This window comes from Ochotona curzoniae, unplaced genomic scaffold (genome assembly GCF_017591425.1).
Source record: "Ochotona curzoniae isolate NIBS_2020 unplaced genomic scaffold, NIBS_Ocur_1.0 contig_832, whole genome shotgun sequence".
NCBI classification, from domain to species: domain Eukaryota; kingdom Metazoa; phylum Chordata; class Mammalia; order Lagomorpha; family Ochotonidae; genus Ochotona; species Ochotona curzoniae.
The window spans coordinates 20,788-42,812 of NW_024466580.1; the positions used below are offsets into that span (position 1 = coordinate 20,788).

The 22,025-nt window shown below is 38.5% G+C and overlaps 1 protein-coding gene across 1 annotated transcript in view; it reads right to left on the minus strand.

The window, feature by feature from the left end:
- Window positions 1-540: 540 nt before the first annotated feature.
- Window positions 541-22,025, minus strand: part of LOC121164560 (beta-galactosidase-1-like protein 3) — a 49,712-nt gene continuing 28,227 nt past the window's right edge. The window contains exons 10-20 of the mRNA XM_040992714.1: window positions 17,744-17,828; window positions 15,952-16,092; window positions 15,184-15,264; window positions 14,409-14,515; window positions 13,452-13,592; window positions 13,067-13,138; window positions 12,508-12,586; window positions 12,010-12,097; window positions 9,566-9,677; window positions 1,005-1,121; window positions 541-860 (exon numbers count right to left, since the gene is read on the minus strand). Of these exons, the coding sequence (XP_040848648.1) occupies window positions 795-860; window positions 1,005-1,121; window positions 9,566-9,677; window positions 12,010-12,097; window positions 12,508-12,586; window positions 13,067-13,138; window positions 13,452-13,592; window positions 14,409-14,515; window positions 15,184-15,264; window positions 15,952-16,092; window positions 17,744-17,828 (1,089 nt within the window). The 3' untranslated portion in view covers window positions 541-794. The remainder of the gene's footprint in view (window positions 861-1,004; window positions 1,122-9,565; window positions 9,678-12,009; window positions 12,098-12,507; window positions 12,587-13,066; window positions 13,139-13,451; window positions 13,593-14,408; window positions 14,516-15,183; window positions 15,265-15,951; window positions 16,093-17,743; window positions 17,829-22,025) is intronic.

A 22,025-nucleotide genomic window follows, 5' to 3' on the forward strand; every position in this document is an offset into this window, starting at 1 on the left:
AGAACCATATTTACTAAAATATCATTCACTTGTTATTATACAATCATTTGAATTTCGAGCAAGTACTGTATCTTGTTTAGAAGAACTTTTTAGCTTCTTATGACCATTTGACAATGGCTTGATTACTGATATGAATCACAAATATGTGAAAAGTCTCAGTAAGTCTTGACTACATCCTGTCAACTAATGAGGTAAAAGACATGGAGGGCTCTACGGTGGCTTCGGACGTATCTTAAATGAAGTAGCAAATTTCACTGTCTTCTCTGATAACTTTCCACTATGTACGTTTGCAGAGAAATCCCTAGGGACTCTGTCCATTGTTCATTGTTCTCTCCATCCTTGCTCCTATATCAGGTGCACGCCTGCACACACACACACACACACACACACACACACACACACTTGCCAGTCATGAGGTTCTGTACTGTCCCTGGCATGAGGACAACAGCACCACTACTCTCCTCCACTCTGGAGACCTTCACCCATTTGTCCACTTGAATATCATGAAGCAGAAGAAAATTTTTATCTCATTTTTATTCATAGCTGACTTGACAGCACATTCGATTAGAGAATAAGCAAGTAATGAGCAATAAATCTTCACTAGAAAACCTAGTCACTAGAAAATCCTGTCATTAATGACTCTGAAGGCTTTTAAAGTCTGAAAACAGGTAGCATGCAGGTGCACTATAAAGCACATTTAGATCTCATTGGTTCTAGATCATTTTTGCATTTTTCTTGTTATAAAAAATTCCAACTAGATGTCTTCTTCCTCAGAAACAATTTTAAAAACACTCTTATACAACATGTTTATTTGTAAATTCGATTGATGTGCCGGCCTCTAATTTCTCCAGCAGTATAATCTAGAAACAAAAAAAAAAAGGTCAACAATAAGAAAGGCTAAAGCTATTTATTACATGATGAGCAAGAAATAGAGATTCCCATTTGGGCAATGAAGGTCAATGTGAAGTTTTGTGCATCACTAGGTAAGGGTTCAGTAGCCTCACCTCGTTATCTCCTGGATGAAGCCAGACACCAGGAAGATAAAGTGTCTCCTGGGGTCCGATGTTCCAATATCGTCCAAGGTTCCGTCCATTGATGAACACAAAGCCATTATTCCAGTCCTAAAAACAATGGAGAAGAGTCATAGGACAGGATTCATTCAAGCACGGGAAAATGTAAGGCATCTGGGGAGAGGAAAGCAAGACTGAGGTGCTTTGCAACAATGAAAACCGGTACTGAGTTTAGAATGCGATGTAATCTAGAAATCCAGCCCTGCTGCTCACGAATAAAAGAGAAACGTATGTGGAATGAGCAAGGTAGATAATGGTACCGTTCTTCCTTCCACTAAGTAATAAATACCAGAGGTGAACAATGCTACTGATAAAAATCTAGACAATCTTTACTGATCAACAAGTAATAGCATGAGAAATTGCAGGAATACAGGAAGAACAGAGAGAAGAAACTAAGGAACCATCCGGGTGGTTAGGACCAGCTTTCCTTTCAGAAAGAGCTTTCTGAAAAATAGAGAAGGGCTACTCATAGCTCAGTAAGATTAAAGGAATAAACATTGAATGACAGAGAACCTTTTAATATGTCCTTGGTTATTGGTGGTAGGGAAGGCTTGCAATGCTGCTCATCCCCAGTTCTATGCCCTGAGTGGGATCCTGGGACAGATTCCCCCATACCCTCAGTCCAGGCAAAAGTCTTATCTCAAATCTGAGGATGGTGAAGGCAAGCTAGACAGCTGCAGCTAGGCTTCAAGCTGACAGCTCCTGGAACTAAATGTCCTCATTTACTGAATAATGACATGTGCTTTGCTTAACTGGTGCAAACCACAATTTTTTTTTAAGATTTACTTATTTTTTATTGGCAAGGCAGATTAACAGAGAGCAAGCTCTTCTGCCTGGTGGTCCACTCTCCGAATAGCCGCAATGTCTGCAATTGAGACAATCTGAAGCCAGGAGCCTGGATCCTCTTCCAGGTCTCCGATGCAGGTGCAGGATCCCAAGGCTTTGGTACATCCTTGGCTGTTTTCCCAGGTCATAAGCAGGAGGCTGGATGGTAGAGCAGGCAGGACATGAACTGGTGCCCATATGGGATCTTGGCACATATAAAGATTTAGCCACTGAGCCATTGTACCAGGTTCAAACTACAAATCTTGTATTCACATTTTATTCTGGTTGCTCTGTAAATCCTTTCTTTCTTTCTTAAATTTCAGTTCCAGTTTGATGATATTCTGAGTTGGTAACACTTGATTCTTTTGTATATTCCTTGTTATCTCATTTTGGGGGGGTTATTTTATTATTTTTATTCGAAAGATATACAGAGAGGAGAGCTAGAAAGGAAGATCTTCCATCTGTTGATTCACACACACACACACACACACACACACAAATCGCCAAGTAGCTGCAGTGGCCAAGATGAGCCGATCCAATGCCAGGAGCCAGGAGCTTCTTCTGAGTCTCCCACATGGGTGCAGGGCCCAAGGCTTTATGCTGTTCCTCTACTGCTTTCCCAAGGCACAAGCACGGAGCTGGATGCGAAGTGGGGCCTCCAGGATTAGAACCGGGTCCCATATGGGATCCTGGGCTTGCAAGGCAAAGACTTTAGCCTCTAGGCTACCATGCCGGGCCCTCCTTTTTAATCTCAATTTTGTGTTCTTATTTCAAAATAACTTGTTATATTCTAAAGAAGCTTTTGTAAACTTCTTGGTAGCCAGAAAAAAAATAGTAAAAATAAAAGCAAAGAATTAAAGTATGTCACTAATAATTCACTTGACTACATTTAAAGACAATAATGTATGAAGAAATAAGGAAAACAATAAATGAAGGAAGGGAGGAAGGAAGAAAGGAAAGAGACAAAGAAAAAAGAAAACAGTATCAAAATGGCAATAATAGAACTGTGACTTAAATGTCACTTGACCAAATGTTCCTACAAAACTCCGTAAAATGACTTGACGAATATGAAAATAAGATTCACCTTGAGTTGATTTTTTTATATGGTGAGTTGCATGTAAATAATTTGATTCTCTTCATATCTGCATCCAGTTTTGGAAACCTCATTTGCTGAAGATTATCCTTACTCCAATGTATGATCTGAGCACTTTTGTCAAAAATCAGTAGGCTAGAAAAATGATGGTGATATTTCTTGTCTTTATTTGTTCCATTGACCTATGTCTTCAGGGTTTACACCTTTACCATGCTGGTTTCATTATTAGAGTTTTGAAGGAAGAGACTGATTCCTCCAGCCTGATTTTTCTTGCTCAGTTTCACCCTGGGTTTTGGGGGACCCTTTATAAATCTTAGTTTGTTTCCCTAATTTTGTAAAGATGTTATGTATCCATAAGGATTGCACTGAATCTGTAGATTTTTCAAAGTAATAAATACATTTTAATTAGCTTAACTTTTGATCTGTGAGCAAAGAACATTTTTAAAATTTTTTTGTTTCCTTGATCTCTTAACTCTTCATTTTCATAGTAAAGATTTCATTTGTTTAGGCAAATTTATCATTAAATATTTTATTTTTTCTGGCTATTCTGAATGAAATCTCTTCCTTAGTTTTTCTTACAGTGAGTTCACCATTAATGTATTAAATCTACAGACTGTGGTATGCTTATTTTGTAATCTGCAACTTACTATAATAACTTTCTGGTGGAGTGTTTAGGTTTTTGTATGCATAACGTTATGTGCAAACAGAGACCATTTGAACTTTCATTTCCAATTTCAAAGCCCTTTCTTTCATCTCCCTAAATGCTCTTGCTAAAACTCCCTATTCTACATCCAATAACAGTGACAAAGAGGATTTTAAAAAGTAGCAACATTTTCTGATCTGAAGAGAGATGCTCTAAATGTTTAGTCATTTACTGCAATATTGGCTATTGCTTTGTCACAAAGTGTCCATGATTTTTGATATGCATACCTCCTATATCTAACTTGTGGATGTTTCTATCACAAAACAGCATTGAATCTTATGGCAAGCTTTCTCTGTATGTATGGAAAGGAACCTAGGCCTTGTGTCCTGTTATTCTTGGTATGATTGACAAGGTCTCTCGATTGTGAATGCATTTCTTGGATAAATCCTGCCTGATCACCATGTATGATCTATTTATGTGACTTTTGGATTTGGTTTGCCTGCATTACTTGTAACAAAATGGTGCCAACAGGAAACGATTATGTTCCGTGAAGTAAGTCAATCCCCAAAATAAAAATAGCATACATTCTCTCTGGTAGAAGGCAACATTCATGCAAAATTCAAACCAAGTGGATATATAAGGGAACATGTATATACATATGTTCTTACAGATGAACTATATAACACAGACTAACATCACAGGAAGTTAAGATAGATTGTTGAATGCATCTCTGCTCCTGAATAAAGGAGGACTCACAGTGCAACTGTTTACGGTACCTTGACAATATGACACTGGAACTTCTACCGCTGTCTACACCTACAAGGCCAGGATAAACTTGCATAGCAGAATGTTGGGCTTGTGACTCTTGCTGAAGGACTATACATGTAATAATACGGGGGAAAAGAGTGAGGGGAGCATGGCCTGGCGTGATAGCATAGCAGTTATAAAGTCTTCACCTTGAATGCACTGGGATCCCATATGGGCACCAGTTCTAATCCCAGCAGCCCCACTTCCCATCCAGTTCCTGCTACTGGCCTAGGAAAGTAGTCAAGGATGGCCCAAAGCCTTGGGACCCTGCACCTATATGGGAGACCCGGAAAAGACTCCTGGCTTAGGATTGGCTCAGTTCCAGCCGTTGTGGCCGCTTGGGAATGAATCAATGGACAGAAGATCTACCTTTCTGCCTCTCCTCCTCTCTGTATATCTGCTTTTCCATAAAAATAAATAAAATTTAAAAACAAAAGAGTTCGGGGGGAGAATGGGGATGGAGGAAAGGGAGGTGAGGGGGGAATCCCTACACCTACAAAACCACATCATGAAAAAAAATTAACAAAAAGAAATGTCTAAAAATGAGATGCACTACACACAAAAACAGAGAATAACCACCATCAAGAAAGATTACGAAAACTGAAAGTTTCCTAGTAAAACTACCTTTGAGGGCGCAGTGTGCTAGCGTAGTGATTCAGGTCCTCGCCTTGCACACCCCGGGATCCCCTATGGTCCAGGTTCTAATTCCAGAGGCCCTGCTTTCCATCCAGCTCCCTGCCTGTGGCCCGGGAAAGCAGTCGAGGATGGCCCAGGGGACTCTGCACCCACGTGAGAGACCCAGAACAGCTCCTGGCTCCTGGCTTCAGATCAGCACAGCACCGGATATTGCGGTCACTTGGGGAGTGAACCATCAGACAGAAGATCTTCCTCTCTGTCTCTCTTCCTTTCTGTATATCCACCTTTCCAATAAAAATAAATAAATCTTAAAAAAAAAAACTACCTTTGAAATCCAAAGTAAGCAATGAGAATACATGGAAAATGAGAGGAACAATTCATTACATGTTAGCAGCAACTCTGAATGCGAATGTCTTAAATGATCCAATCTAAAGACACAGACTGGCAAGAAACATCTGCTTGCTAAACAAGGAACCCTTCACTAACAAAGATATATGAATGAACATGACAGAACATGTGAAAACTTAGTGAATACAGAAAAATCAGTATGAAGAGAGAAGTTCATGTCAAATAGTGCTTATAAAAAGAAATCAAATCAGGGTCGCTCCAGAGCCTCCCACCCCCACAAAAATTAGATTAGATGGACAAAGACCAATAAGGAAAGCTTAGAATCAGACAGGAAACAGCTTGGACTCACATATACCTTACTAGTTAGGACACAAAGATGAGTTACTTCTCACTAATGTATTGAAGATTTCTCTGCACATCCTTCCTAAAACTGTTCTGTGCCTCAATTGTTGACATATGCCTAGTTAGAGTTATAAGCCAGTTTGGACTATCCTAAAATTCACCAAGTTCAGTAAAGATTATGCTTCAATGCTATAAACTGCTATATATAAAAATGAAAATAGACACGAGACAGCTGAATATAACCATTCTAAGGTATATAGCAGCCAGTTGTGTATAAACCAAAATTGAAATGTCAATGAAGTAGTCACAGGATACGGTTAAGAACTTTCATTTTTTTAACATATTGGTCACTCAATACCATGTCAATTAACTCCATAATGTTGTAAATTGTTGTTGATGTTATGTTGTGGCTTTTAATTGATCGGGATGATATTCTGCCAACTCTACTTTCAGACCACAGACAGTCTCCCAAGGAAACTGTTGAATTTATCTGGACAATAAGATGCTGGACTTTCTGCATGGTCCACACCTGCAATGAAGGAATCATTGCTGAATATGAACTATAATACTGCAACAATGTGGATGAATCCATCATGAGGGGAGGGATTGGGGAAATACCAGAGCCTATGAAACTGTGTCATAAAACCAAATTTAAAAAATAATAATAAAACAAATATATTTTAAAAAGGAAATCAGAAAGGCATCAAATGAATTATCTATTCAAGCATTTCAAAGATCATGAAAACAACAAATCAAACCCTAAAACAGATAAAAGAAAAATACTTAAAATTAAATAATAAAACAAATTGAAACAGAAAGTATACATAACACCAGTGAATTCACTATTTTTTAAATATATATGAGCAAAATAGATGCACCATTGGCCCAACAAACCCAAAAAAGACATAGAAAACAGATACAAATAAAAGATGACATATAAAAGGAGATATAACAACAAACATTACAGATAATAAAAACAATCATTAGGAATTGCTACAAGCAGCTTTCTGTCAACAAATTGGAAAATAGTGAAAATGAATAAATTTCTAAACACATAAAATCTACCTAAATTAGGTCAGCATGACATAGAAAACCCAGCTAGATAAATTATTATGGCGATATCGGATCAGTAACAGAGAACCTCCCAGCAATGAAAAGGCTAGTACTAGATGGCTGAATTTCACCAAAGTTCTCAAAAAGAAATGACTGTAGTTCTCAAACTATTAAAAACAACTGACAGGCAGTAAATCCACCTAAACTCACCTAATATTAATTCCAAAACAAAAAAAAATATATGCAACAAAGAAAAAATATCCTTGATAAAAACAAGGGTAAAAACTATCAACAAAATTCTAGCTAACTGAATCCAGCAACACATCAGAAAGGTCATTCACTGAGAGCAAGTGGGATTTATCTCTGATATCCAGGAATGATCCAGCATATGCAAATCAATAGATGTAACATTAATTAATAAGTTGAAGAAGAAAACCATACAATTATCTCAATAGATACAGAGGACACATTTGGTAAAATAGAACAATCCTGTATGATTAAAAAAAAAAAAACCTTAAGCCAATTGGATATACAAGGAATGTTTCTTTACACAACCAAGGCCATATATGAAAAACATAAAATGCCAATGTCATATTGAAAGGGGAAGGTTTGGAAGCATTTCTGCTGATGTCCAGAACCAACATTCATCCCTGCTATTCAGGACAGTCTTGAACGTCTTAGCCAGATCCATTGGGCCAGAAAAACAAATTCAGCTGATATAAATGTAAAGTAGGAAGTCAACATTTTCCTGTTTCCAGATGACATGATTCTCTATATAGACCTAAAATTCTTCTAAGAAAATATAAGATCACTTATAAGAAAGGTTAGTAATCTTGGAGGATATAAATCAGCACACAAAATAAATAACTTCTGTATACACAAATAATTCTATGGTGAAAATCTAATAAGATCAGCTCCACATAGAATAGCTGAAAAAAATATAAATATCTCCGAATAAGTGAAACTAAGGATGACAGAGACCTCCACAATAAAAACCGTAAAATGTTAAATAAGGAAATAGACTAAAACATCAAATACTACAAAAATATCCCATGTTCATGGAATAGAATCTTTCCATACTATCATATGATCCGAAGCAAGCCCAATCAAAATACCTGTGGCATCATTTGCATTTCCAGAAAAAATGATGTTAAAATTCACTTTGCATCATAGATATCCAAAGTAGGTAGAACAACAATGAAAAGAAAGCAAGGCTCATCAAAACACCAGACTTCAAGATGTATTATGGTGCATTTGTAACCAAAAAAGCCTGCCACTGGTGGAAGTCACTCACAGACCAATGGACCAAAGATCTCAGAAATTAACCCACATTGCTACAACCAACTAAGTTCAACAATATCAGTATATGTGCAGAATTTTATTTATTGAATATGAACATTGACTAAAATTAATAACATTAAATAAAATTGAAATTAAAATAATTTAAATTGCACTAACATGTGTAGATTATTATATCTAAGGAGACTCATGAACTCCAGTACACTTTCAGGAATGGCCAAACATCCTACGATTCCTCAACAAGACAGAGGAATGCTGTGAGCAATCATCAAACCGCAGAATTTCAGTCTTGACAGGCTTTTGATATCTTTACTTAAAGTAGTGTTAAACGTGCAATTGTGAAGTTAAATGAAAGTATGACACAATAAAAATTAAGGAAAATCAAGGAAGTAAGGAGGAGGGCAGGGGGAAACACAAGGAGGGGCGAGTGGGAAGTTCTACTGAAATTCTAAATCTATATTGTGAAATATCTGGATTTTTTTTCAATTTATATAAGTAAAACTTTAAAAATATGTAAATTCACAATTGCATCTTTCAAAAGAAATTTGAAAACAGAAATATAAAGTAAATAAATAAAACTTTAACTTGAAAACAGAAAATAATAAATAAGCCTTGACAAAAGCAGAAAATAATAAATTAAATAAGGAAAACTTTAAACCTTGAAAAAACTGAATTGACCTTTACAAATTTTCTCACAAAATACCATGTTTAAACAACTTGGATATACTGTTTCCTAAAATTTAGCAAATCACTACAGAAGCAAAATCAATACATTAAACAGCATATTATAAAAGAATTCATGCTTATGATTTAATTTCGAAAAGTGCTGAGCTGGAGTTTAGAATTTAAGTTGGTAGTTAGCTTTGGAGAAAAGAAGTCAGCAATCATAAAGAATCTTAATCATTGATTTCTTTTTTACTCCATGAGAACTAAGTGGGATACTTTGTGGATCAGTTCATTCACATTTTCTAGATTTATATTTCTGTATTTGTTTATATCTAGAAGATACGCTCTCCTCTCCAAACAACAACAACAACAAGTTGAAGAGTGTAATTTATGGTATCATTCTAGAGAGAAAAGTGTGTGCGTGTGCTGTGTTTAGGGAAAATTGCACATAAAAAAACTGTAGGCAGTGTTACGATTTCAGAGCTAGAGATTAGGTAAAACATCAAGGATTTAAAGAAGAACATTTTTCAGCTCATTCCCCTTTTTGTCTTAGTTTCTCATATTTTTGAATTTTATCAATATAAAGGGCTTATGCGTCCCATAGATTACAGTTTCAAAATTAGAAGAGAGAAAGAAAAAGAAAGTAGAAATAGGGAAGTATTCCCACCAGAAATCCTATGGTTTTGCTTTGAGATAATTTACACACACACACACACACACACACACACACACACACACACACAGGTGTGCTGATGCTTGAAGATAAGAGGTGGACCTGCTTACCGGGAGGCTCAGGAATGTGTCCTTGGGAGAAGAACCAGCCTTCAAGATCCCCTTGCAGAAAATTGGCCCCAGAGGAATACTTGCAGCAGGTCTCCAAGTTGCAGAGCGGATCCTGTAAACATCCAATACAGGAGAGGAAGAAAAAAGCATTCTGGCTCTCATCTCAATACTGCCCTTAGATTGCCATACAGGGCTAGGATTCTTTCTCAATGGGATGGGAAGTATTCCGAGGGCAACAAGGGTGCTTGCTGTATATTTTCACATTCTGAAACATGGTCACTGGAGTCTATGTCTTCCCTTTGGATCTCGGGCTCCTCACTTGCAAAGGGAATGCTGTGCAGCCACAGTGTGAGTTTGCCCCCACCAGGCAGTAGAGCCTTGAGGATATGAGCCCTAAAACCTCCCATGATGAGGGCCTTACCAGACCTGACCATATGCTCTTGGGTATCCAGATTTGAGACCCAAATAGTTCTCTTTTTTTAAAATCAGCTTTGGGTATTTTGTCCCAGAAGAGTTAGGAAATAAGTACCCCGCTCTAGGGTTGTTAATATAAAGAGAACAGAAAACGCAGAAGTGGCATTGAAATTATGTATGTGTAGTCTTGGAACATTTTGTTGGAATAGGCTAGAAAGGGTTGGTATGATTAAAGGAGTTAGAGAGAGCTGGCATGGACCCAGAAGACACAAAGATCAGGGAAGGATTATCACACCTGCAAGGTTGGTTAACTGATTTTCACCATGGTACTAGTAGTAATAAGAACAGAAAAAAATAGTAAAGGTTATGCTGACAAAGCCCCCAGTGGAAATTAGCAATATCAATATAAACCAGAATACAAGAGCACCCTTGTCTCAAAATAGCAAGAATGTGGCTGAACTGTGCCCATGGATTTCCTGGAAGTCTGAATTTAATGAAACACTGAGTGAGAACATTTGTGCACAACAAAGCGTACAAGCCACTGCTTGATTGCATTTAACCAACGAAGTCCACTTATTGGAGGAAAAATTCAAATTGAAGACAAAATTCATAATCAAATACAAAACAGTCAAAGATTAGAACATTTTCAGACTGGCTAACAAGAATGGAGGAAAATGTAGAAGAAGCACCCAGAGGCATTTTGCTAAGGAAATGAGATACAAAGAAGTCTGGTTCTTCACTTCAAAACAATGGGACAAAAGCCCAGGTGACATGTCAGAAATACTCCAATGTGTCTCCCATCTCAGGCCCAGAGGCCTGCAAGGGACGCACAGTTCCAGGAAGCAGGGCTTGGCCGCTCCTCATGCTCAGCCTAAGGCCATCTTAGGAATCGGCTCCCAGCTGTCCATCAAAGCACTCTATGGCCAGACATGGCTCCTGGTGCCACTCTGAAGGAAGGAAGCATAAAATTGTGACAGCATTCATGTGATGTTAACTCTGAAGTTGCACAAGGCAATTAGAGAACATACTAGCTTTCACTAAGCTTCCCAACAAAAGCCTGAGATGCGTCACATACAAAAAGTAAAGGGGAGCCACTGCATGAAAATGTCCATCGGAATGTTTAATGGAGTCAGGTAGAGGAATAGCCAGCACCGAGACCCCAGAACATCAAAGCCAACAGCAGCATGCAACACAGCTCTGGGAAAGCTACAAGCACTAGCACACAAAGCCAGCAGGACAGATCAGCCACTTGGGCTGAGAGCAGCAAGTCCTCAGATGTAGGGCTGTCTGAGGTCATGAGGCCACACCTTTCAGCACAGTGTGCATAGACCACTTGACTTAATTTTCACTGTGTATGCCTTGTTGCACATTGGTCTTGCTAGGAGCCTGTGACTCCTTTCTACTTCTGATTTCTCTCTTTGGGAATAAGAGCCCTGATCTTCACACCATCTCATGATTATGCCCAAGAAGTAATTTTTTATTCACCGGTGGAAAGTGTTTGCCATCAGATGAGTCACAGATAGATTTTTCATTTTGCCCTTCTGACTTATACTGGGACAAGTTAAGGTTTGTGGAACTATCAAAAGGGAGTGAATGCCTTCACATTCTGACAAGGATAGTGACCTTTGAAGGCCAGAAAAAGAATGCCAGTCTTCCCCAATTTTCCATATGTTGGAATCTTGTTCTCTAATGTGCAAAAATGAAGTGCCACACTCTTTAAAAGCTGGGTCCTAGTGAGAGATTATTACACGATGGTATCATTAACTTCAAAAGAAATTGATGTTGGTTCTACAAGGTGGATTATTTCAATGAGCTTGGATATCCAGCTCTCTATTTGTCTCTTCTACACGTGCTGCTGTGCACCGTGAGTACCTCACTATAGTCAGTTCTAGGCTAGACCCATATGCTTGTACATTCAGGATTATTTTCTTTACAAACAGCCTAGCTTCCAAAATATCATTATAGTAAAAGAACATGAACTAAGGCAACCAACATTTAAAAATACCTATTGGGAATAAGAATGAACATACCTATTGAAGAAGTCCATTTTCATCTCAAGAGAATAAATGGTGAAATTACTCAGGAAAACATCGTTGAGGCGAACACGTCCAATGATTCCTGAAGGCAGGAAAGGAAATGTGAGAGAAGCATGGACATTTTCTAGAGTGGAGCAAAGAAATGTAAGCATGTAGATGCCATCAGGATCAGGAAGCAACCGAGAAGGAGACATTTGTCTGAAATTCTGTGGCTAAAGGAATTAAGGCTCACAAATTAGTATGAAACATTTCCTACGAATCCCAAAAAGAGATTGGGACTTAGGACAGGACAAGCCAGCACTTAATAGCAGCTTCACTCTCCTGCCCTGAAGAACTAGGCAATCCAGAGCAATGAGAAGTCACTTGCATTATAAGGTATTGGTATCACCTTTCTGTGAAGTTAATTTCCTCCTCGCAAATCTAATGCACCCCAATATTACGTTCAAGCAATTGAAAAGAAGCTAAAGCCTGCTTCTCAAGACCAGAGCCCACCTTTATTTTCTTCCTGTAATTTCCATGAAAAATTGATTCGACCTTCATTCTCCACCAGAATCCTCAAAATCTGACAGTCCTGCTTGGAAAAAAAAAAAAGCTCATGGAGACTACACCATCAAGCACAGTTCTATGAATCATACTTTTCCCCAAGTTATAGATAAAAAGATAAGCAAATGAAAGAAAAGTTCCCAGAACCCCAAAGTATACCCTTCATCATGAGGCCGCCATTGTGTTCTTCACTGCTCAGTCTTCCCTTTCTGCTCTGCTGCTCATATTACGAAAGACTGGCTAAGACTTGCCTTTGATCAGAGATCCAAACAGGGATTGATGACTGACTCAGGGCAAAACAGGGAAATGTGATTCATGTTTAAACACCTACATAGGTCCTCATGGACCAGGGACTAGTAGCTGCCTTAGGCTTGTAGCCATTCACTCTTCCAGCTAAGGTCCCAAGGCAGGAGAGCCAAGGGTAGTCAAGAGAAATGTGAAAATCTGTGTGAGTACCCAGTCATATTGGCATTTGAGGAGAGTATTTCCTGGCTCTGTAATCACATACCGTAGATTCAGGAATTTCCACTTCCTGCCTTTTCTTATCTAGAAATCCTAATATTGTATAATTCAGAAACACCTGAAAAACAAAAGCCAATGTCATACTTACAGGGTCATGTGCAGAAAGGGGGGAGAATGGTTATTATTTAGGCAAAAGAAGGTTTTTATGAAGGAGCTCATGAATGCCTGAATGTTATCAGGTTGCAACAGAATTTAGTTTATTCAGGAAAAAAAAAGGATTTCTCTTTGTATCCCCAATGTCCCCTGCATTTCAGATGCTGTCGATATCATCAGATTTTGGTAAAGTGGACCAGTAACTAAATACCTTCCCACACTGACAGAGGTATGCCAAACCTTATCCTGACCAATCAGAGCAACTCAGAAATACACACCTGTGCTGTATCTTCAACATGGACATACAGATGGCCTGCAGTGCAGACGGAAGTCTCATAGAGGATGAATCCAAAGGACTGTCCACTTCCATTGTTAATAGGAAGATTCTCCATACTGACTGGCATCTTTGATTTGACCGGCTGCGCAGGAGACATGGCAAGAGCCAAAATGATGAGAAGCCTGAATGCTTCATCCAAAGACTTCTGTCATTTTGTTTTGTTTTGTTTTACCATATACTTGTCCCCAAGGGTGCTCTGAATAAAAAATAAAAGGACTGATGCTATGTGAAAATGTGCTTGTGTTTTATGTGATAAGGTGAGTTAGGAGATGGTGGGTGCTCAGTGAACAGGGAACAATCACAAATAATTATCAGAATTGATCAAAATAGTAAATTGCATTCTAAAGTAATGCCAAACAAAAAATACTCATTTAACATCTTAACGATAACAATGAGTACATTTTAAGCAAGACAGTGTCAGTGGAGCTGAACACCATCTAAGCACAAGAGTTTTTTTCTCAATAGCTCTCATTTTTCAGGGGAAACATGTAGTCTTATTTGAAAGGGAGAGCAGAAACCCACAGTTCATTGGCCTGAGAGACTGCCAGTGAAGACAGAGGCTCAGTATCGTGGATTCAGAAATGGGAAACACAGGACTTTTCTTACATGGATTATGCAGTGCAAAAAAACCAGAATGCACTAGACAGGTTCACCTGAGCTAGAAAACAAGATTTTCCACTACCACATATTCCTCTTCCCACACATTTGTGCTTCAAGCTCAAACTGCTTCACCGTCCACATGGAAGGAGCTGGTGGCTCTTGTGCACAGTTCTAATCTTGGACAAACTGCAGAGGATCAGTTTTCATGTTTTAAAGTCAAGTTTCCTGATTGAATCCCCAATCAATGTAGTAAATCCTTTTTTTCCCTTCTTTCCAATGGCCAAACATATTTACTCACAGCATTTAAGAATGGGAGGATTTCCCACAGGGGCAAGCAGTACAATACTGTCACAGAAGGATACACAGCCTTGGGCTTACTCTCAGGTAGTGGGGGCAGTGGAGTTTCTGCAATGAAAATGGGCCACAGGATGAAAGGTGTCTGAAACAAACACCGTCTACTCCAAGACTTCCCACCCTTCTGTGACCTGTTGTATCCCAAAGACAACAAATCACATGAACAACATCCTGAAATGTGTATGCAATTCTCCAACAATGATGGTCCACAGACAATAACTGACAGCCATCCAGTTGTTTATGACTTACACACACCAGGCAGATTATGAAGTCCTCTGTGACAAAACATTAACCTGTTAGAGTGAGTGATCTTTGGGAGGAAGAAGTCTGGCTCACTTTTTTTTTTCATCAATGTCATACCTTACCTAGTTTCTAGCTATTACTACATGGTTAAATATGTTTAAATAATTAAAATTAAATAGAGTGTTTTTTAGACTGTAAAGGGTTTACCCTGTCGCACATGGCACTGAGAGCTTTACAAATGAGAGCTTGTATAACCTTCACCCACAAGACAAGTTTTTATTTCCATGTTTCATTGAAACAAATAAGATGCAAGGACTAGGACTTACTCCTGCAAAAACTGCAGTTCTGATGTGGGAAACAGTGGTCAACTTAACTAGATAGCCCTAGTTCTCTAGAGCACTAAACTCTTCCCTTTCTCTGTTCCACAAAATGCCACATGAGGAAGATCAGCCTCCAAGTGGTGGTTGCTGAGGTACCTGAGACAGATCCAAGGAGTTCTCGAAGGATGAAATACTTCTCTGTGTAGTCTCCAGCCTCTGTCAGCACAGCATCATAGTCTGTAAGACACCCAGGGTTCTGTCATATGCCATGTAACCTCTATACACCATGTCTCAAACCACAGAAAGGGACAAAAGGGGAGGCATACACTCCTATCTGCAGAATGTTCCGTATTAGGCTGAAGCTAGACACGTAAGGGCAGCCTAGGAACACTCCACACCTTCCTGGGGACCTGACCATGTCTGACATTGGGAACATCCCTCCAATTTACCTTCTTATCCTTTTGATCCTTGAATCTGAAATTCCTGACTCTGCTCTCTATGCCTAATAACCATCATGATTTGTGCGTCCTCTCTTATTTTTTAAGCTATCCTATTTACATAAGAAAAAAAGTGCATGTGTATCAAATTTACAGATTACGGAGCACAGCAATACTTCCCATCCTACCATCCCTCCCACCCATTTTCCCATCCTCTCTCATCTTTCCTAATATTTTAGAGAATGAAGGTAAGTTGTGAGTGTACAAGATGAGCAAGGCAGAGCTATGAATTGAGGCAGCCTTTTGCACCGCAGTGACAGACTGGTGAGACATAGTTAACCATCCCCCAAGAAACAGAAAGACAGACTTGAAAATTCTCAATAGATCATAGACTAAAGCCACAAGACCCCCAGAACACTAGCAGGACATTCTTTAAGAAATTCCACCCCATCAGTGTGGGGAGGCGACGACACAAGCAAAGACTTGCCATAGCTAGTAATGACACCCCTGTGTCTATCTTCGTCATATGCAGCTCCATTCATGAAGCCAAAGTTGGTCCCACCATGGAACATGTACACATTGAAGGACAATTCGAGCTTGAGGAATTCTGACACTGTTGTCTCAACCTCTGTGGAGGTAGAAGGCAAGAATACAGAGCAAACTGGAAATTAGTGGAAGGTGTCTTTTTTTTTAAATAAAGAATTTTTTTTATATTTTACTACTGTTTAAGTTGTATGATACACATTTTATATCAGTAAAAATTATACACACACATACATGCTTGTGTATGCTAGCACACAACTACTATGAGAGAAAAAGTATTTCCTGAAAATAAAATCATTTTTAAACAGCTATAACAAGCAAATATGGTGCAGATGGTTAACAGCTCAGGAATAATCACAATTTTAGACTGACTTCTCTAGTTATCCCAATCTAGATCATGAAGAAAGAGGCTGGTCTTTTCTTCCCACCTAATTTTATTTTTATTATTATTATTGTCATTTTATGATACAGTTCCATAGACTCTAGGATTTCCCTTACCCCCTTCCTAAGACTCCTTGCGGATCTATAATCCCCTATATTATTACTATAGTATATTTCTTCATACACTGTCATATGTCCATCTTTGTAAGCATGGACAATGGCAGACCGTCCAGCATCCTATTGTCTAGATATAGTAAACAGTTTCATTGGGACTCCATTTTTTATCTGGAAGTAGATATACATACTGCATTTTATCCTCACATCTGGATATGATAGTCTCCATTACACAGTTACTATACATCCCCTTAAATGAAAAGACACAAAACAAAATCAACAACAGGAAGAAAAACAGAAATTTACAATGCCATGAAGTTAAATAACATGCTGCTAGATATGATAGTTTCCATTACACAGTTACTATATATCCCCTTAAATGAAAAGACACAAAACAAAATCAAGAAAAATAAAAAAAATTAACAACACCAAGAAGTTAAATAACATGCTACTGAATGACTAATGTGTCACTGAAGAAATGAAAATCAAGAACCTTCTTGAAGAAAATGATGCTTCTGTATGATCTATGAGTCAGTGAAGAATTTAATCAGAAGAAAGTGTTTTGAAGGTATGAAACTAACAAGAAAATCAAAATTCATGAGATATAGTTTCTGTGTATCTTTGTTGTTGAAATGTGTCACCTGTAGGTAAAACAAAACAAAACAAAACAAAAGGATGTATTTTGTTTTGAATCCAGGCTACTGATCTATGATATTTGATTGATGAGTTTAAGCCATTTACATTTAGGGTTAAAACAAACAGGTGTAATTTTGTTCTGTCATTTTAGCAATGGGTTGTTCATTGATTTAGCCATCTGTTGTTATTTTACTGGAACATTCCTCGCATTTGTCTTTGGTTTTGGTGGGTACTATTCCATCATCTTTGGAGATGTGACTGTCTAAGATAAACTTCCATTTTGCTTTGTGCAGATTTCTTTTTCATCTTTTCCATAACTACACTGGCTTAGTATTTCAAAAGGCTGCATAAGGTGAAATCATATATTATTGGTTGTTTTGCATTTTAATGATCTGCTATCACCACTAAATTATAAGTTAACTTCAGGATAGGTGTGATGTACTTTATATTCACAAGGCTTATCTTTAGGGACTGAGTGGTGGCAATTAACAGGAGATTGATAACGATTTCTGAATGAATGAGTGAATTATTTAGTGAAGACTTGTGTGCATAATCTGTGTCTCAGAGGCATTTTTACATGGAGTAGAGCATCAGCAAACTCTTACCTTTCTCCCTCGGAGGAAACTGCTTATCTCCCCATTTCTTGTACCAGCCGACCCAGTATTCCATAATCATAATGGGTTTAGTTTTCTAGAAACAAATAAAACCCAACACTAAGTGCTGAGGAAATGGACGAGAAACACCATGAGCCCCAGTGTAACAGACCAGACCTTCATGAGGTCATGTTTCATGAGCTTCTCCCCCTTTCCAGCTTTCCATTTTGATCCATCCTTCTCCTGTCATGTCACCATCAACAGCCATTGCTTTGGGTCCTCCTTTCTGCCATGTCTCCTAAGTCCTTCCAGCATCATGTGCCTCCATTCTGTATATGGAGAGCAGTGATTCCAGCATTGAAAGAATCTGAATACACAGAAACCTGACTCGAATTCTTCTGTGGAGCCTGAGGATAAAGGCTTCATGGGTCTCAGAGAACAACATTAGCACCCAAACCCCAGTTTCCTCCACCTTGCTGCATAACCACAGTTCAAGTTCAGTTGAGATTCCTTCCTTGCAAGCACATACATAGCATAAAGTCCAGCATCTGGTAAATATTTAAAAATAATTTAAGTGCACCATTTATCTTGTCTAAAAGATAAGAGTGAAGCTGGAGATTAACAACTTTAAAAAAAAAACTCTAGAAATGGAACACATGGAAAATGAACAAAAAACCTCCTAGATGAACAATGAGTCATTTAAAAAAATTAAAAGGGAAACCAGAATATTCCAGCAAATGAAGAGATGAAAGCACATGTCCAAACTTATTGGATACAGCAAAAGTAGTGTTAATACAGGTGATTATCACAATTAATGCTGACATCACAAAAAAGGAAGGCAACAAATAACTGAGCTGTAAATCCATCTAGGATCCAGGTAAATGACCATAATCCAAAGCCAAAACTAGTAGGAGGGAAAACAATAATTAAGATTACAAAAGAAATAAAGTTGAGACTAAAACATAATACAAAAGATTGGTGAAAGGAAGAGCTGAATTTAAAAAAAAAAGTAGACTGATACCCCATTGGCCCATAAAAAGAGGGCCACAAAATAAAAAGAGATGAAAAAAAAAATGTTACCACAGATACCAAAGAAATAAAATGAATCATCAGGAACTACTATAAGGAACTATTTGTCAATAAATTAGAAAGTGATGACAAAATCAACACAATGTTGCACTCATAAAATTGACCAGAATTGAGTCATGAAGACATGGGGAACATAAGCATACCAACCACCAAAAGTGAGACTGAATCACAAAACAGAACCTCCAAACAAAGCAAAGCCCATGACCAGATGATGTCACTGCTGAAGTCTACCAAGCTTTTCAAAAACTAATTCCACTTCTCTTCTAATTATTCAGAACCATTGAAATGGAGGAAATTATTCAAATATCTTCCAGAAGGCAAGAATCACCTTCATTCCAAAACGAAAAAAGAAACAATGAAGAGAACCATAGACCAATATCCCTGAGGAAGATAGATCTAAACTATTAAAGTAGAGGTAAACAGCAGGGAAACTAACAAACATTGGCACAGATAGAGACTTTCTGGAAGATTCCAGAATCACAGGTAATTAAAAAGAAATCAAACAAAAGGGATCACAACAAGATACAAAGTGTTCTCATTGCCAAGGGCACGTTCAAAAATTTGACATTGCAAAAAACACTGAGAAAAGGTTGGCTAACTACACAAATGATAAAATATTACCATTTAGAGCTCAAGAAATTAAACTAATAATCCAGTAGTCTAATTAAACTAATAAACCAATAATCCAGTTTAAGAATCAGCAAAAGCAACCAACAGGAGAAAGCCTTTACACACCACACAACTGATAGGAGACTAATAGCCAGGACTTATAAAGAACTTCAGAAACTTAATGACAGCAAAACTAACAATCCTCTGAAGAAATGGGTGAAGAAAATGAGTAGGCATTTCTAAAAAGAACAAATTCAAATGGCTAACAGACATAAGAGAAAACACTCAGGCTTCCTAGCTATTAGGAAAATACAAATGAAAACCACATGGAGTTTCCACCTACATTCAGAAATCTACTAACACCTACTGGTGTGTATATGAGGAGAAAGGTACCCTACTGCACTGTTGCTGGGGGCGTAGACTAGCGTAGTCATTGTGGAAGTCAGTATAGAGAGAGCTCAGACAACTGAAAATTGATCTACTGTAACACCTAGCTCTAACATCCCTGGGAATATATCCAAAGGAAGCAAAATCCACCTATGAGAAAGTGACCTGCAATGCTATATTTCTAGCAGCACAATCTGCAATAGCAAAAACATGGAAACAACCAAGAATCCCATAGAAAGGGGATTTATCCTTGGTATGTAAGAATGCTTCAAAGTATGCAAAATGAAGAATAAAAAACCACATTATCTTGATAGATGCAGAGAAGCCATTTGATAAAATACACATTCTTTCACAATAAAAAAAAAAACCTTAAGCAAATCAGATATAGAAGGCACATTTGTTAAGACAATCAAGGCAATGTATATTAAAAAAGAAAGAAAGAAAAGAAAACACAACCATAGTGCTGAATGGAGAGAATTTGGAAACATTTCTACTAATTTCTGGAACCATAAAAGGGTGCAGGTTTCAACAAATATTCTTCCATATGTTTCTGGAAGGTTTGGCCAGAGACATTAGGGAAGAAAAAAGAATCAAAGGGATACATTGGGAAGGGGATGCAAAGCTATTCCTGTTTGCAGGTGACATCATTCTCTGTATGGCAAAATCAAAAGAACTCATAAGAAAACTTTGTTGTTATGGGATATAAAATCAACACATAAAAATCAATAGTCCTTGTGTATGCAAACAATTCCATGTCTGACAACAAACTACTAGCTACAAAGAAATTCAAATAACTTGGAACAAATTTAACCAAAATGTGAGGGATTTCTACAATAAAAATTACAAATACTAAAGATAGAAACAAGAAAAAAAAAAAAGAAAAAACGTCTCTGTTCATGGCATGGCAAAATTAATATCACCATAACATCCTAAAAGAAATTTACAAAACAGTTAAATATAACTTGACAATATGACACTAGATTTTCTATCCTTGTCTTGCCCTACAATCCTATAATAAATTTAAAGAGCAGAATGCTATAATTGCAATTTTTACTACAAAACTATATATAATCCTGTAGTATTATGGGTGGAAGAGGAAATAGAAAGAGAAAGGAAGTAATTTTTATACCTACAAAATTGTATTATGGAAAATAATATTTTTTTTAATTAAGGGCCCAGCACAGTGGCTCAGTTGGCTAATCTTCCCTTCACAAAATGCCAGGATCCCATGTGGGTGCCAATTCATGGCCTAGCTGCTCCACTTCCCTTCTGGCTCCCTGCTTATGGCCCGGGAAGACTGTAGAGGATGACACAAAACCTTGGGACTAAGTCTCTATGTAGGACCCAGAGGCTCCTGACTCCTGGTTTCAGATCAACTCAGCTCCTACCATTGTGGCCATGGAAGATTTTTCTCTCTGTCCCTCTGTAGATCTGACTTTTCAGAAAAAAAAGAAATCTATTTTTAAAAAATAAATAAAAATAACTTCGAGAGACCCCGGCCTTCTCCTGTTCCAGGAGCACCTAAAGCCTCCCTCATGGGTGAGTACCCGCGGGAGATGGCTGGGAGCTAGGGGTAAATTCCGAGCTCTCCCCTGCCCCTGCCAGCCAAAAGCTGGTGGCAGGACAGGTCGGGTGGGTCTCAGTCTCAGGACAAGGGGCAGGCTTAACCCCCCTTCAAGGTGGCACTTGTTGGGGGCGCCCCTGCCGGACGGAACCCCGCCGGGGTCTCAGCCACAGTCCCCACCGCAAGGCGGGGACAGAGACCCCGGCCTTGGGTGGCCAGTGCACCAAGTGGCCGCCCAGCAGCAAGCTCTGGGGTTTTGATGATATGAAATACCTGCTTAGGGACACCCATAAGTAAGACCAGCGTTAGCATAGGTGAGACACTAATTTCTGGAGATTCCCAGGAACCGGGACATGAAAACTTAATGCAAGTGTGGGACTGAGACCTAAATGTTCAGACTAAGCAAACTTTAGTCCACAAACACGATTGGAACACAGGGTGCAGCTCAGGACATGACCAGCTTGGTTTTGGCTCCAACTGGTCCACATTAAGCACAGAGTTGAGCCACGGTGTCTAAGGCAGGGGTCGTGACAGGTGGATGGGGCTGCGGTTGGTTCTGGATACAGTTGTCGTCTCCCTTGGCACAAGTGTGGACTGCAAAAAGACGTACCGGGCCAGGCCAGACCTTCTGGCGCTTTGGAGTAC